The sequence below is a fragment of the Heterodontus francisci genome, chromosome 4, assembly GCF_036365525.1.
Source record: "Heterodontus francisci isolate sHetFra1 chromosome 4, sHetFra1.hap1, whole genome shotgun sequence".
NCBI lineage: Eukaryota > Metazoa > Chordata > Chondrichthyes > Heterodontiformes > Heterodontidae > Heterodontus > Heterodontus francisci.
The window spans coordinates 80,875,682-80,893,232 of record NC_090374.1 but is presented as its reverse complement, the minus strand read 5'-3'; the positions used below and the strand labels follow the sequence as shown (position 1 = coordinate 80,893,232).

The 17,551-nt window shown below is 44.1% G+C and overlaps 1 protein-coding gene across 1 annotated transcript in view; it reads left to right on the top strand.

Annotated features, from left to right (window-relative positions):
• The window catches only part of LOC137369108 (solute carrier organic anion transporter family member 3A1-like), a 395,526-nt gene extending 383,457 nt beyond the window's left edge, over nt 1-12,069 (top strand). The window contains exon 10 of the mRNA XM_068029763.1: nt 9,970-12,069. Within this exon, the coding sequence (XP_067885864.1) occupies nt 9,970-10,352 (383 nt within the window). The 3' untranslated portion in view covers nt 10,353-12,069. The remainder of the gene's footprint in view (nt 1-9,969) is intronic.
• The last annotated feature ends 5,482 nt before the right edge of the window (nt 12,070-17,551 follow it).

Genomic DNA, 17,551 nt, shown 5'->3' with positions numbered 1-17,551 from the left:
ATCATGTGGAGGGGATGGGCTGTCTGTCGCTGGCAATGGCGTCACCTGCCTATGCGCAGATGCTGTTGTCATTTTTAAAGAGCAGCCTGCTCTGCCGGCACATTTAAATGTATACTCCCAAAATTTATCAAATAAATTTCTAGTGCCTCTTTCCAACCTCCCAATAACAATTACATTAAGTATTTGCCCTTTCCCTCCCAAAACACTTACCTTTTAAATTTGACCTTCACCACCCCCCTCACCCCCAGACTGCAAAAAGTTTAAAGTTCACCCCTTCGACCATCCCCTACACCCATTATGTTTATTTGACGCCATCCCCCCACGCCCACACAGAAAATCTTAACTCCTCCCCACCAGTGTCACGCCGGCTTTCCCCAAATGGGGAATTGAAGGTGCTGGAGTGACGGCCACTGCACCAAAGATCGCAGCGGGCCTGGAAGATTTCAGGTAAATATATTTAAATTTATTCGTCATTCATTTAAATATTTAGATTCAGTTCTCATCTCCCAGTGGCAGGGGGCCACCACAGAGCCTCGCCATCGCTGGGAGGATCGGGCCAGGCCCTCCCGGTGTTGGCCTCCATTGTCGGGCCACTGCCGGACCCAAATACTTTGATTAGGTCACCCCTCAACCATCTAAACTCAAAAAAATCACAAACCAAATTTATGCAACCTGTCTTTATAATTTAAACCTGAATCTGCACTATACCACATCCAAGGCCAACCAATATATCTTCCCTGGGATTCTCTGAAATGACAGATTAAAACCTTTCTCTATTGTTAATTTATTTCACAATATTGGGATGGGGTTGTACTCCTCCCTTCCAAGTTTCTCTTTTCAACTATTGTAATGGAGTTGAACTAACAAAAGTGTTTTTCCCCTAAGGAACGAAATGTTATACAAACCCAGTGATGAAATTCAGCGATGTTTCAGACAGAGCCAGACAAGTATTGTTTAATACTTTCGAGCTTCAGTGGGTTTGTAAAATTGAAAAGCCTGTGATATTAATGCCTGTCAGTTTTGGCAGTATCCACACTTTATTACGTTTACAGTCATTACAGCTGCAGTGACCCTAACCTAATGTAAGAACTTCAATTCAATACAGACAGAATCAAGCAGTGTTTTATCCATACCACTTAAATGCAGACCAACCACATTGTCAGATATAAACAATGCATAGCAGATTAGACATCAGATTTCATTATTAATGTAACCAATATGCAGTAGTGTGCTTTGAATATGCAATGAAATTCCTAGGGTCCACCCTTCAGAACAGGAAGAAATTGCATTTTAACAAAATGTATTCTTGTTAGTTTTGTCCTGCTTTTATAGAAAATGATTGAAGATGAAATGGAAATGTTTTTAAGTGCATCATATTAAGCTGCATGATATTGTTAATTTTTAATTGGTGTTTACAAACTTACAGATGTAGCGTACCATTGTGACCAGAATAAACTCAGGTCCTTGTAAATTACTAGGTGGTTTATTCACAATGTGGACTGCATTTACTAAAATTGTTAGTGTCTGGTCTGTGCTGAGGAAATTTTTTTCAACCAGGACAGCAGTTGACTTGCTACAACTATCCTCTGCGCCTCAAAGCTGGGTGGGGGAAGGGAGGAGAAAGAAATAGCTAGGTTTCCTTCCTGATTGCTGTCCAGTAATTCCTTCTGGAAAGTGTTTTTGAGTGGAAATGGGTGAGGGCGAGATTGGGCTCAGCAGTGATTCCATCCGTGTTCTGATAACCATCTTCTCAAGGACAAGGAGTTTTAGGTTTATTTTGTCACAGTTGTACTCCACAACCATAAATTTGTCAACATGCAGCTTAATAACTTACATTAAAAACATTTCATCCTCAACTACCTTGCACAACAGTGTAGCAAACCTAACCAGATTACATTTTGTTAAATTACAATTCCATTTGGTTCTGATGGTGAGACACGTATAGCTTTATCGCGTATCAGTGCTGACAGGCAGTGTCCAGCCTTACCCATGAACAAATACCATTTGGATGAGGTACCAGAGGGCAGCAAGTGCCCAAGAAACCACACTCCAGCTTTAGTCAGCTCCTTCAGAAAATCAGGTGAGGGGGGCAGGGGTGTGTGGAGGTAGGGGAGTGCAGAAGAGAAGAATAAACAATTTCTCAAGTTTTCCTGAAACCTGACCATCAGAGATTAAGCCCTACACTGGATCCAGCTACAATAAGACCTAGTTCCCATTGCGCCAAAGAAGTCCAATTTATACTGCGAGGCAGGTTCAGCAGCATCAGAATGGTACATGCATTTGCAACTTTCCTGTCATAACCATTGATCTCCCAGAAGAACTTTATGAGCTGCAGTGACGGTTGATGCTGGTGACAGCCATTTGTCTCAGCAGCCTGAAACACCTTCCTTGCAAAGGCACCTGTGTAATATAAATGAGTGATCAATTAAACTTTAGTAAGTGATGCTTTTTCTAAAGATTGGTCTTACAGTGGCTTTGATGCAAAGATGTATGAATTTTTAAAAGTACCTTGTTTGCCATGTAGAGCGCCGCTCAGTTTGGATAAAAGATCTATACACCCAAAGGAAATTCTTTGATTGTAAAGAACGGGACCACATTTGAGTGATTTTTTGAGGGATTGCTGTTTAAGCCTATTGGCTTGGGAGAGTGCTCAGAGTTGTGAAATTATGGCTGGCATTTTACGTTGGACCCCGCCCACCGGCTGAAAAGTCAGGGGCGAGCCCGCTTCCACCAGGCCTGGGGAGCCAAGTTGGGATTTTTCACTCCCCAGGCCCTTAATTGGCCCTGGGCGGGACCTCTACTTCCTTGAGGCAGGAAGTCCCATCTAATGGAGTTGCCAGCCAATCACCCAGCCATTGCAAGCAAGGTGAAGGACGGCCCCGGAATGAAGATACGTTTTTTTGGGCCTTGCTGGGGACAATCAGCCGGGCCCTGGCGAGGCTAGAGGCATTGGCTGTGGTGGGGTAGTGTTGTGCGTTGTGGGCGGTTGGGGCGGCCCTCTGTGCGACAAAGGGTGCCCGATCAGCAGGGCCCCCCACCAGCCCGCAAAAAGATTGCCAGCTTTTACCTGGCAGGGTTCTTGGGGCCTATGCCATCTGCCTGCCAAGGGTAAAATACCCGCGGTGGTGGGAGGAGGCCCTTAACTGGCAGTTAATTGGCCACTAAGGGCCTTGATTGTCCTGAGGTAGGCGGGCTGTTTCTCGCTGCCACCACCTCGCACAAAATTGCAGCGGGGGCAGGAAGGTGATGGGAAAGGCACCCCCCCGCCTCCCACTCAATTTTACACCGCCGCCTGCCACCAGCCCACTCTTGTGGGGGGCAGGGGGGCAGCAGTAAAATTCCGGCTTATATTATCAGGCCAGTCTGCTACAACAGCTTTCATGAGCGGATAGCGGGTACTGAGAGTTGCATGCACAATTGTCCAAGTATGAGGAAGAACACTGCTGTCCCTCTAAGAATCTTCGTGTGAATCTTGATTGACCAGAAGCTCACAAGTGGCTGAGTGGGGGATTTGAACAGAATGATAGTTGCTCACCCACATATTTCTAGAGATCTTATTAAATGGAACCCTATGTTGCTGTAGAAATGATGCAACATTATTGGCCATTGGACCAAGTAATTGACCTTTGGGAATGCATTGTAGATGGCTCTGAATTCCAACAGGGATAACAACATTGCAGATTGTGAAAGCACTAGCCATACAAATGTGTAAGATGCGTCTCCAAAGTCTCCTGCAGTTTTAACAGCCAGAAGCAGGGGCAGTATTAGGGTTTAAAATAACTGAGTTTCTTGGGCTTTCAACATGCAATTACTAACTGGTAAACATTGGCCTGGAAAATGAGGGTGTCTTCCACATTGCACTTTGGAAAAACAGCACCATTTCCAGCAACTTACTTCACTTGGAGATAAAGAGGCTGAAATTCATGGTTCATGATTCTGGTAGACATGCTGGCCAGGATTTTACAAAGCTCCCGACGTTGGGCTCCATGGCAGTGGGGGTGGCCAGAAGATCATTCCAGCAGCAGCCTGCAACGGAGTCTGATGCCGGGAGGGCCGGGCCTGCTGGGTGATGGGATCTGTATTAAAATATTCAAATTAGCGGAATGCATATATTTAAATAAAATTGACTCCAATCTTACCTTCAGGCCGTGATCTTCTGAACAGTGGCCAGCACTCATGTGCCTTCACTTTCCTGTCTGGGGAAAGCAGGCACCGCAGTGGTGTGGAAGGGGGGAACTTAAGATTTTTAGTGCGGGGTGAGGGGGGACGAGGTCAAATTTATATCATTAGTGTAGGGGATGATCGGAAGGGGCGATCTGTGCACTTTGTTCAGTTTAGGGAGGAGGGGGTCAAGTATGGAGGTAAGTGCTTTGTGGTGGGGGAGAGGGCAAATAATGAATTTTATTATTATTGGGGGGGGTGGGAATGGACCGGCAGATTTTTAATCAGTACAGTGGGCGGGATATAACTTTAAAAATATAAATTAGCTGGCAGTGCTTTAAAAATGGTGCCAGTGCCTGCGCACAGGCAGCTGACGCCAATGCCGGTGTCAGAGAGCCCGCCCCCTCCATGTGATTCTGGGGGTGGGGGGGGGGGGCTGGCCCGACCGGCATATTATTGTGGGGAGCCACGAGGAAGGTGCTCCCAGTGGCGGGTGCATAAAATCCAGCTCACTGTGTTTGTAACCTCCAGAGCTCATCCTGCCGCAGTTTCCTGAGTCGATGGGGGTTTTTTTTTGTTCCTGGGATGTGGCGTTGCTGGCAAGCCCAGCATTTATTGCCCATCCCTAATTGTCCTTGAGAAGGTGGTGGTGAGCTGCCTTCTTGAACCGCTGCAGTCCATGTGAGGTAGATACATCCACAGTGCTGTTAGGAAGGGAGTTCCAGGATTTTGACCCAGCGACAGTGAAGGATCGGCGATATAGTTCCAAGTCAGGATGGTGTGCGGCTTGGAGGGGAACTCCAATGTGTTCCCATGCATCGGTTGCCCTTGTCCTTCTAGTTGGTAGAGGTCACGGATTTGGAAGGTGCTGTCTAAGGAGCCTTGGTGCGTTGCTGCAGTGCATCCTTAGGTGGTACACACTGCTGCCACTGCATCAATGATGGAGACTGTGAATCTTTGTGGATGGGGCACCAATCAAGCGGGCTGCTTTGCCTTGGTTGGTGTTGAGCTTCTTGAGTGTTGTTAGAGCTGCACCCATCCAGGCAGGTGGAGCGTGTTCCATCACATTTCTGACTTGTGCCTTGTAGATGGTGGACAGGCTTTGAGGAGTCAGGGGATGAGTTACTCACCGCAGGATTCCTAGCCTCTGACCTGCTCTTGTGGCCACGGTATTTATATGGCTACTCCAGTTCAGTTTCTGGTCAATGGTAATCCCTAGGATGCTGATAGTGGGGGATTCAGCGATCATAATGACCTTGAATGTCAAGGGGAGATGGTTGGATTCTATCTTGTTGGAGATGGTCATTGCCTGGCACTTGTGTGGCACGAATGTTAATTGCCACTTATCAACCCAAGCCTGGATATGGTCCTGGTCTTGCTGTATTTCTACATGGACTGCTTCAGTATCTGAGGATGCACAAATGGTGCTGCAATCATCAGCAAAGTCCCCACTTCTGACCTTATGATTGAAGGAAGTTCATTGATGACGCAGCAGAAGATGATTGGCACTAGGACACTACCCTGAGGAACTCCTGCAGTGATGTCCTGGAGATCAGATGATTGATCTTCAACAACAAAAAACATCTTCCTTTGTGCGAGGTACGACTCAAACCAGCGGAGAGTTTTCCCCCTGATTCCCATTGACTCCAGTTTTGCTGTGGCTCCTTGATGCCATACTCGCTCAAATGCTGCCTTGCTGTCAAGGGTACTCTCACCTCACCTCTGGAGTTCAGCTTTTTTGTCCATGTTTGAACCAAGACTGTAATGAGGTCAGGAGCTGAGTGGCTCTGGCAGAACCCAAACTGAGCGTCAGTGAGCAGGTTATTGCTAAGCAACTTCCGCTTGATAGCACTGTCAATGACGGCTTCCATCACTTTACTGATGATTGCGAGTAGACTGATGGGGCGATAATTGGCCGGGTTGGACATGCCCTGCTTTTTGTGTACAGGATATACTGGCCAGTTTTTCACATTGCCGGGTAGATGCCATTGTTGTAGCTGTACTGGAGCAGCTTGGCCAGGGGTGCGCAAGTTCTGGAGCAGTACTTCAGTGCTATTGCCGGGATGTTGGCAGGGCCCATAGCCATTGCAGTATCCAGTGCCTTCAGTTGTTTCTTGATATCACGTGGAGTGAATCGAATTGGCTGAAGACTGGCATCTGTGATGCTGGAGATTTCAGGAAGAGGCCGAGATGGATCATCCACTCGGCACTTCTGGCTGAAGATTTTTGTAAATGCTTCAGCCTTATCTTTTGCACTGATGTGCTGGGCTCCACCATCATTGAGGATGGGGATATTTGTCCAGCCACCTCCTCCAGTTAGTTGTTTAATTGTCCACCACCATTCATGACTGGATGTGGCAGGATTGCAGAGCTTGGATCTGACCCGTTGGTTATGGAATTGCTTAGGCCAATCTATCGCATGCTGCTTACGTACATCCAGTTGGCACATCATTACCATGGGTCAGGTGGGCACAAGCACCACATCAGGCGCATCATCAACATCCACCTCCCCATGACGGCTGAGCTTTAAGGCAATTGTTATTGCAATGATTTGGTACTACATCATATCACTCACTCACATTTACTTACCCACATAACAGATAATTATTTACTTTGAAGGATTGTTTCACTTCTGTTTTGTGGTACGTGGAATAGAAACTTTCCAGCAGTGCACTAATCTCCAACATATTAGCCCTGAATCTTCGTTCCATGTTTTCTGTGAGAGCGATTTCTCACTTACACTGAATCATTCATATTGTTTTAAATCTGTAATGCAGATGTAAAAACATCGACTTTCCATTAATTTAATGCCAGCAGGGAAAATTGGATGTTTTTTTTGGCCGTTGGTATGATAAGACTGAAATTGACAACATGTACTCCTCCTTCCCCAGTGTTGCACATAACCTGCCACCTATTTCGCAAATCCTGGTTTCTTGCTATTGAATGAATGTTTATATTTGTTAAATTATTAAATGCTTTGCTGGCATTATTTCACATTAACATGCCAAATGGTTATCTGTGTGTCAGAGAGAAAGTAGCCTCACTAAACTTCAGGAGTCTTTAATCTTTCATTGTTAATGGTGCACAAATCATTATTCATTTGCTACTTAAACTACTTTACATCTAAATTTGCCGTCAGCTGTTTACTTCACTTGCAACAAACAAATTGACCAGCATAGGAATTCCTTTGGGGACCCCAATGGCATTCCTAGATTTGTGTTTCTCTGGAGGTCAGAAAGATAGGTGTGACTACACTTGTGTTGTTTGGCATGAAATTGCTCTAATCTCAGGAGCAATGGCATAACTATCTGAGTATATCAGAAGAGGTCTGTTGGTGCCATATACCTCACAGGGAAGGGATTACCAAGTTTTGAGGTCTTCTCAATCTAGCTTCCTGGCAACATCCACTATAAGGATCTTTAATAGTGTGAAAAGGTAGAAAAGACCATAAACTATCAAGTGGGAGGCTGGGTTTTATACTAAAGGTCCTGGGGTTCTAGAAAATTTGGCAAGAGTTGAATGTTACCTCCAATGGGATAATGGGCTATGCAGATTAAAATTCTCTTGAAACTGGTGAAATCTAATTGTTTATTTGTACTGTATACTATATAAAGTATAAAACTAATTTGGGGTTAAGAAATATAAGCTGTGAATTTTTTGTCCAAAGTATTTTACAATGTGGCCTTGCCAATAAATGGTTTTCTTGCATCTGTAAAACAATTGTAACCCAGACATTGAAAGTAAAAAATATAGGTTGTATGGAAGCATGTATTTGCTCTTGTGTCTGTCCAGATCTAGCTATTTCGTTGTAGAACTATTATTTTGTGATGGCTGCTAGATCATTCAAGAGCTGAAATGAATAAATTACTCTCTTTAAGATGCTGCATGCTTCAGAATTTCATTGTGATCAAGTTTTTCCCAATTTTCTTGAAGATAACTTAAGAAACCAAAAATAAATGATTTTCTGTCATCTTTAATCATAGTTTTACCAGAAATGTGTAATACAAAGAACATTACATGAACATTGGAGTTGAAATCAAAATGTGTTTGAAATTTAAAAAAGACTCCGAGAAAAATATTAGATATTGACAGCAGGTCTCTAAGCTCCTAGAAAAACTAAAGGTTAATGTTGGGTCAGGATTCTTCATCAAACCAGAAAAAACTAATCTATCTTTTTGGACCTGCTGTGTACTTTTAGGTTTTTTTGATATAAAACAAGATGTTCGCTTTGGATAATTGACTTTCTTTTTGTGTACTGCATCAGTATCTGAACTGAATCATTAATTGAATGAGTTCATCCACGCTCTGGCAGTAATTTTGAGTGTTCCATTGGAATGGAATTGAAATTCAGGAGAGATGTGAAACGAACTGCTGATTCGCTGTCACTCGTTTTCCACTATCGAATAGTCAAAACGACCTCTACTGTGTACACATTCTACTCAAGCTAAAATCAATTGCAACATCACCAGTTTTAAAGGACTCATCACAGGTGTGTCCAGAAGCTCAGATGTTCATTTAACAAACAAACATTTAACCCTGGTGATTTCCAGACCATGTAAACTAGTATTGGACCTGTAGGCAAATTATGGCAGCCAACAAATAAAAAATGATTCTACCGCAAAGGGATGTCACTATCACTTCTTCCTTTGTTATCAAGAAGGCAGTAATCTCACTGGAATCACTGAACCAAGGTAACTGAAATGATATACCGTTGAGAATGTATCATTCTGCACCAAAGATCCTTAGATAAATTCAGATATCCTGTGTTCTCAGTGTTGTAACCCTATTTCTGATCTGCACCCCTTCAAGCTAAATTTCCTGCCAAGACCCCAGATTTGCTAATTTCCACTTGTATTCTACACAAACATAGGCCGGAATTTTTCGTTGGGTGGGAGTCCACTGGCCGCAAAGTGGGTGGCCGGCCCGCCTCTGTCGGGCCTGGGGAGCTAGACCGTTAATTCCACTTTCTTGAGGCAGTAATTCCCGTTTAATGGAGCTGCCGGCCAATCAGTGGGCAAGCAGCTCTTATCCCTGCAGTGCCACCAGGAGTGGTGGCCACTGCTGGGACTGCATGCAGCCACCGCAAGAAGATGAAGGATGGCCCCGGAAAAAGGTAAGTTTTTAGGACTCGCCGAGGGCAATCGGTCGGGCCCCAGCGAGGCAAGGGATGTCAGTTAGGGGGATGGGGGGAATGTTTTGCATTGGGGACGGTTGGGGCTTTGGGGGTGGCCCTCCGTGGGGCACAGGGTGCCCAATCAGGAGTGCCACCCCCAGCCTGCAAGTAGGCCACCTGGTTTCATCGGGCTTCTTGAGGCCTCAGCCACCTGCCAGCCAAGGGTAAAATACCTGTGGTGGTGGGTGGAGACCCTTAAGTGCCAGTTAATTGACCACTTAAGGGCCTTGATTGGCCTGGGGCGGGTGAGCCCTTTTTTTATGCCACTCCATGTAAATTTGCAACGGGGATGGGAAGGGGTCAGGAACGGCCCCTCTCCCCTGGCCTCCCACTCAATTTTACAAATCCCACCCCCCCCCACTCCCCACCACCACCAGCTTGCTTGTTTGGAGGACGTAAAATTCCATAGACTCCTCTAAACTCTTAGCCAGTTCCTCCACCAATTAATTACATCACTAAAAAAGTTCAAAAGAAAGGCAGAAATAAACCAAGTGATAGTATAGCTAGTGATAAGTAATCTCTAAAAGGGATACTGATTATATTATTCACTTCCTATCTTTTCTATTTTTGCTGGAATTCTGGTTAGTAACTAGGTACATTTTATTTATTCTGTCTATTTTTTTACTCTTGTTTAGGTTTTATCCCACCGCCACTTATCTTTGGGGCTGCAATTGACTCTACCTGTCTCATCTGGTCAGAAACTTGCAGTAAAAGTGGAGCATGTGCTTTATATGATAACGACTCATACAGATATCTCTACGTCAGCATTGCCATAGGCTTGAAGACTATTGCCTTTATATTGTACACAACTACGTGGCATTACATAAAGAGTCATTCCAAGAAGTATATTCAGGGAGATGAGGACTCAGTTGGTCGAATGACCACGTCAGATCTCTTTGCATCCACGTTAACATTAGATGCAGCTGCAACGGATTCAAACAAATCAGGTGGAAGGAAAACATTTATCTATCATTTGGGAGAGAATGAAATGTGTGAAAACATTGAGTCTGTTCTTTAACATTTGTATGGAGTGAATGCATCATTTTGAAGACATACTTTTGTAGGAAAAAAACATTTTTAAACAACTATTTTAATGTTTATATGCATCACAAGGATACATTGAAAGGCCTTATAAAAGATTTTTATTGTTCTCTTTGTAGTTTAAATTACAGCAATAGATAAATTTTTTCATGATCCTGTATGGTTCACGTTATCTGTTAACAATACAGATATACATAGAACTAGTACCAAGAACTGGCGGATCCAGGTTAGAATAAGCAGTAGACCCAAGTGGTCATTTAAAAAAAAATCCTATTTAAGTAGCTTTTGTGCTTTTATAAGCACCTTATTTTGCATTTTCTGTGATATAACATATGCTACATATTGTAATAATATAAATGCCATCCTGTAGCATGTAAACTATGTGAAAGTGATATGTTTCAAAGACAAGTACTGGATCTGGTTCTAGTTGTGGGTTTATCCTATTCAACCCAATGGATTTCAGATTATCACTTGGCCCACAGAGCCCACATTGGCAAACAATATACAACTTCTGATTATGTTTTCACCTCTGCTTTCCAAAGTTTATCAAATATTTGATTTAATATTACAGCCATCTTGTATATACCCAACACTGGTGTTTCATATTGCTTGTGATATGACTTGAACTGGAACATTTATTCTTTCAGGTTTTTCTAAAGCAGATACTCTCTATATCATTCAACCTATTCAAGTCCATTCACAAATAGGGACTTTGCTTGTTCTTATCACATCCAATACTGTCAAAAAAGTTGGTGCTGCGAAGAAGCCAGAGTCATAATGCCAAATGGTGCCTCAGGTCATAAAATATATGAAAGAAAACAGGATATCCCATGACGCACCAATTATTTATTGTAAATGCTAACTATTCATTTTTTTTACGTGAAATTTAGAAAAAGACTGCAGTAAATAGACAAAGATGATTCTACCTGCATGAATACAATCATCTTGGTTTCCTTTAAATTTAAGGGCAGGTTTGTGTGCGTGAGTAACACCCTTTAGACATTGTTGGTTGTTTCAGACCCTTCCTTCTATTACTGAACTCCTGGCAGAATGGCATCATCCCTTTAAAGCACAAGAAATTTATTTAGCAAATACTTGGGGTTGTTAGCTCACATCACAGTTACAACAATAAGGACAAAGACAGCTTTGACAAGGGCACTTCTATTACAATTGGGTCATGGTTGCACAACTATATAAAATGTGGCACCAAGTAATCTTTCTCATAGAATTCAAATTCACCTCATACACTTGCCCAGTTTCAGGTGCTACTGTTCTAACTGTAAAATGAGATGCATAGCTTGCACCTATTATGAAAATGTAACATGGTTCAGTGACGCTAGTTAATTTTGTACTGGTTGTGAAAATGGCGAAGCCACGTGTATTATTCTTACCACTCTTTACCTTTTGTAACTATAAATTTTAATGTTCCTTTTTTCTACAGGAATATTAAGGATACTTGTGTATGTTCTGTTGAAACCAATTTGTTTGTATTATTTATATTATGCTTTTTATCATAGAATTTTAAAAGAACAATTGCATTAACTTTTGTAAAGCTGATAACTGATTCCAGTGTTGTTTCATTTGCAGAATGCGTATTTTGTAGTCTGAAATAGTATTGCAGAACAGAAAATATATTTGTGTGTGTTATAAGTGTTGATGCCAATAAGGCCATCCAAATGTAAATTAATTATCAAATGATAAATGATAAACTTATATTTAATATACACAACTTAATTATCTGACATGCAATAATTATTGGTTGAATAATTGTTTGTAGTTAGCAAAGCACACTATCTAAAGCTGTTGTCAGATAATAGAAACTATGGGCAGGGGCAGGATTTTCCCTGCGGGCTTCTGAACCCTGCCATCAGGTTGAAATCTGGGTCAGAAGGCTGCACTATGTGGGAAACAGTCACTGATTGTGATTTCCCCTGGAGCAGCCAATTAAAGGCCTGAGGGTGGGCTCATCATCGCATTAAGGATGGCAGGTGGGTTCTTGAAGCTGGAGGGCTAATGAGAGGCCTCCCAGCATGAAAGCAGCAGCAGGCTGCAATGGAAAGTAAGTAAGGGAGAGGGTGCTTCAAAATGGAGGTGCCCCCTCCAAATTTTTTGAAATTTAAACTAAACGATGGCATTTGCAGCCAGGCCAATACTGTGGGTGGGGGGAGCCCCTCTACAGGGCGGCCTGCGGCTGCTGCAGCACCTAAGCAGACAGGCGGGGCCGCTCGGCCTGCTTGGAGCACTGGCCGCCCTGGGTCTGCCACTGGGAGGCCGCCACCAGGCAGATAAACTGGCCCCTGTTGCCTGTGGAGCTCAACTGGAAAATCCCTGTCCGCCTCTGTTAATTTCCCTTAATAGGCCCTTAATGAGCCATGTCACCTACCTGCCGCATGTGGACAGGTAGCTCTGCTGGACAGTGCCCCCCCACCCCCCCACCCCCAACTATCCCGCCTTTGCAAAACTGACCCGGGGTGTGATGGAGCCAGGGAACCAGCACACAGGTCAGCGGCACTATCTTTAGCACCCATTCCCAGCCCCGGTGGAGCCTAAAAATAAATCCCCATATTCCAATTTGTAGTTGTTAATACACTTCTGGAAACCAATGCGCCGACAGGTGATTCCTGAGCCAGTTTGTGGCCAAGCTCCTGGAGGCAGGTAAGTTTAATTGGAGAAGGTCCTGAAGGTATCTCAGGCAGGACTTTCTTCTGAATGCTATTTGATTTGCATACAACTTACCAATGAGCAGGATGGAAAATTTTTAATAAAAACAGAAAATGCTGGAAATTCTCAGCGGGTCAGGCACCATCTATGGAGCGAGAAACCAATGTTTCAGGTCGATGACCTTTCATCAGAACTTAACTACTGACATGCATTAAGCTGAAACTCCATATTGCAGGAAATTTACTTGGCATTTTCTTACAACCCCTTGAGTTTGAAAAAAATTCAAGGAGGATAGCACCCGAAAAATGGACGTGGGGGTCATGTCGCACAATTAACCCACACCCATTCAATCCAATGTCTGATGCACGCAAACTTCGTGCTGCTTGTTCATTAGCATGTTGTGGGGCTGCACGCTGCAGCCAGGGGCCTAAGTTTCTGGAAGGCTAGCACCACTTAAATCAAGCCTGTGCTACCGAAAGCCAGCCTGCACAGCTTAAAGGGGGTGCATTCTGACTGCAACAGGTGCTGGAAGTGGCTCAGAGGAAGAATGTCCCTGTAGGAAGAATACTGCCTAATATTGCAACCAGGCAGAGAGCATGCTCTGAGGTTCTCTGATGCAGGGCTGGAGACCTTGTTGCAGGCGGTGGGTAGGAGGAGAAAGGCCCTCTATCCACATGGGACAAGGAGGCCCTCCAGACAGACACTGCGAAGGCAGTTGGAGCAGATAGCTGTCCTGGTCAATGCCTGCAGTGTAGCTCTGAGGACCTGGATGCAGTGCTGTAAGAAATTCAATGACCTCATGAGTGATCAAGGTGAGTGACTGCATCTTCAAATGCTATATCCTACCAAATGAACCACTAGCTTCAGACACAGCTCAATTCACCACCCCTTTCACTCATGTACCAGCAATCTCTATCAACCATGACTTATATCTCACAGACCAGGATTTTAACAGAAGCAACAAGTCCCACCACAGGGAACAAAAGTGGGTAGCGTGGCTGCGCGGGCGAGGGGCAGAGTTGTGACTGCAATATTGGGGGAGCTAGCCAGTTAGGCTGCGAGGGTGAAAGGACGTTCCAGTTCCTGAAACGCTGGCGCCATATTTAAATGGCAGCCAGCAGTACTTGTACATGCAGCAGCCCCGGAGAGAGCAGTGAGTGATCCCTGGCAACTGCATCAATTCTGGACATGGCTGAAGGAAGATCAAAGGTTGCTCCAAGATTCAACTATGTCTCTCCGGAGGTACTCCACCAGGCTGTATGATTACAGAGAGAAGTCCTGTTACCTTGGGATGGCAGGAGGAGACTGGCTCACCAAACCAAGCAGGCCTGGATAGAGATAGCACAGGAGGTCAGCAGCCGTGGGATTGTCCCCTGTACCTGGATGCAGTGCTGAAAGACTGATTTGTGTTCTGGCAAGGTGAGTGCAGTGCATGATATTAAGCTTATTAAATGTGACTGAAGATGAAAATGAGACTGGAGAATGGGTTGCCCACCCAGTTAGTGGAAATGCACTGACATCAGCATTGGGTGTCAGAAGATTGGACAGATTTTAAGAACCAGCAAAGAATGATGAAAAAAAATTAAGAGGGAGAAAGTACAATATGAGAAAAAACTGGCTAGTGATATAAAAACAGATAGCAAGAGTTTCTATATGTATTTAAATAGGAAAAGAGTAACTAAATCTAGAGTTGGTCCTCTAGAGAGATAGACTCGGGAATTGATAATGGAATACAAGGAAATGAAGGAGGCGTTGAACAGTTATTTTGTGTCCAATTTCATAGTTGAAGACTGATAAAACATGCCAAAGATACTCGAAAATCAAGAGATCAAAGGGAGGGAAGAATTTAAAACAATCACCATCACCAGGGAAAAGGTGCTGGGAAAACTATTAGCCTTAAAGGCTGACAAATTCCCAGGACCAGATGGCCTGCATCCTAAGGTCTTAAAAGAAGTGGCCGCAAAGATAGTAGAGGTTTTGGTTATAATCTTCCAAAATTCCTTAAATTCTGGAAGAGTCCCAGCAGATTGGAAAATAGCAAATGTAACATTATTCAAGAAAGAATGCAAACAGAAAGGAGGAAACTACAGGCCAGTTAGCCTAACATTTGTCATATGGAAATTACTAGAATCTATTATAAAGGAGGTTATAGCAGGATACTTAGAAAATCATAATGAGATCAGAGACAGTCAATATGGTTTTGTGAAAGGGAAATAGTGTTTAACTAATTTATCAGAGTTCCTTGAGGACGTAACAAGCAAGGTGGATAAAGGGGACCTGTAGATGTGGTGTACTTAGATTTCCTAAAGGCATTTGATAAGGTGCCACATCAAAGGTTAGTACACAAGCTAAGAGCACATGGTGTAGGGGTAACATATTAGCATGGATAAAGGACTGGTTAGCTAACAGGAAGCAGAGAGTAGGGATAAATGGGGCATATTAAGATTGGCAAGCTGTAACTAATGTAGTGCCAAAGGGATCAGTGCTGGGGCCTTAACTATTTACAATTTATATCAATGACTTGGATAAAGGGACTCAATGTAGGGTAGGGGAGGTGGTGCTGTTGTCGTACTGTCACTGGTATAATAACCCAGAGACCCAGGGTCTTTCTCTGGGGACATGGGTTCGAATCCCACCACAGAAGACTGTGGAATTTTAATTCAATTAATAAATCTAGAATTAAAAGCTAGTCGAATGATGGCCATGAAACTGTGGTTGATTGTTGTCAAAACCTGTCTGGTTCACTAATGCCCTTTAGGGAAGGAAATCTGCTGTCCTTACCTGGTCTGGCTTACATGTAACTCTGAAAAGCCCTCTGAAATGGCCCAGCAAGCCACTCACTTGTATCAAACCGCTTCAAAGTTGATAAGGTCTGAAACCGGATGGACTAACCGGCATCGACCTAGGCACCTACAACGGCAAACCCAGCCCTGTCGACACTGCAAAGTCCTCTTTACTAATATCGATGGGCTTGTGGCAAAGTTGAGAGAGCTGTTCCACAGACTAGTCAAGCAGCAGCCTGACATAGTCATACTCACGGAATTATACCTTACAGGCAATGTCCCAGACACTGCAATCACCACTCCCAGGTTTGTCCTGTCCCACCGGCAGGACAGACCCAGCAGGGGTGGTGGCACATCTACAGGTTCCCTTTATCCACCTTGCTTGTTATTTCCTTGAATAAATTAGTTAAACACTATTTCCCTTTCACAGAACCATATTGACTCTGTCTGATCCCATACAGACGGGAGGGAGTTGCCCTGGGAGTCCTCAAAATCGACTCCGGACCCCATGAAGACTCATGGCATTAGATCAAAGATTGGCAAGGAAACCTCCTGCTGATTACCACCGACCACACCTCCCTCAGCTGATGAATCAGTACTCCTCCATGTTGAACACCACTTGGAGGAAGCACTGAGGGTGGCAAGGGCACAGAATGTACTCTGGGTGGGGGATTTCAATGTCCATCACCAAGAATGGTTCGGTAGCACCATTACTGGCCGTGTTCCAAAGGACATAGCTGCTAGACTGGGTCCGCGGCAGCTGGTGAGGGAAAAACCTACTTGACCTTGTCCTCACCAATGTACCTGTTGCAGATGCATCTGTCCATGACAGTATTGATAAGAGTGACCACCGCACAGTCCTTGCAGAGACAAAGTCCTGTCTTCACATTGATGATACCCTCCATCGTGTTGTGTGCCACTACCACCATGCTAAATGGGATAGATTTCAAACAGATCTAGCAACTCAAAACTGGGCATCCATGAGGCGCAGTGGGCCATCAGCAGCAGCAGAATTGTATTCCACCACAATCTGTAACCTCATGATCTGGCATATTCCCACTCGACCATTACCATCAAGCTGGGGGTTCAACCCTGGATCAATGAAGAATGCAGGAGGGTATGACAGGGAGCAGTACCAGGCATACCTCAAAATGAGGTGTCAACCTGATGAAGCTACAACCTAGGACTACTTATGTGCCAAATAGCATAAGCAGCATGCGATAGATGGAGCTAAGTGATCTAAACTCTGCAGTCCTGCCACATCCAGTCGTGAATAATGGTGGATTATTAAACAACTAACTTGAGGAGGTGGCTCCACAAGTATTCCCATCATCAACATTGGGGGAGCCAAGCACATCAGTGCAAAAGATAAGGCTGAAGCATTTGCAACAATCTTCAGCCAGAAGTGCCAAGTGGATGATCCATTTCAGCCTCCTCCAGAAGTCCCCAGCATCACAGATGACGATCTTCAGCCAATTTGATTCACACCATGTGATATCAAGAAACAACTGAAGGCACTGGATACTGCAAAAGACTATAGGCCTTGACAACATTCCGGCAATAGTACTGCTCCAGAACTTGCTGTGCCCCTGGCCAAATGGGCAAGAATGTGGCACATGGAATATAATGTGGAAAAATGTGAAGTTATCCACTTTGGTAGGAGGAATAGATGTGCAGAGTGTTTCTTAAATGGTAAAGAGATTAGGAAGTGTAGATGTACAAAGGGACCTGG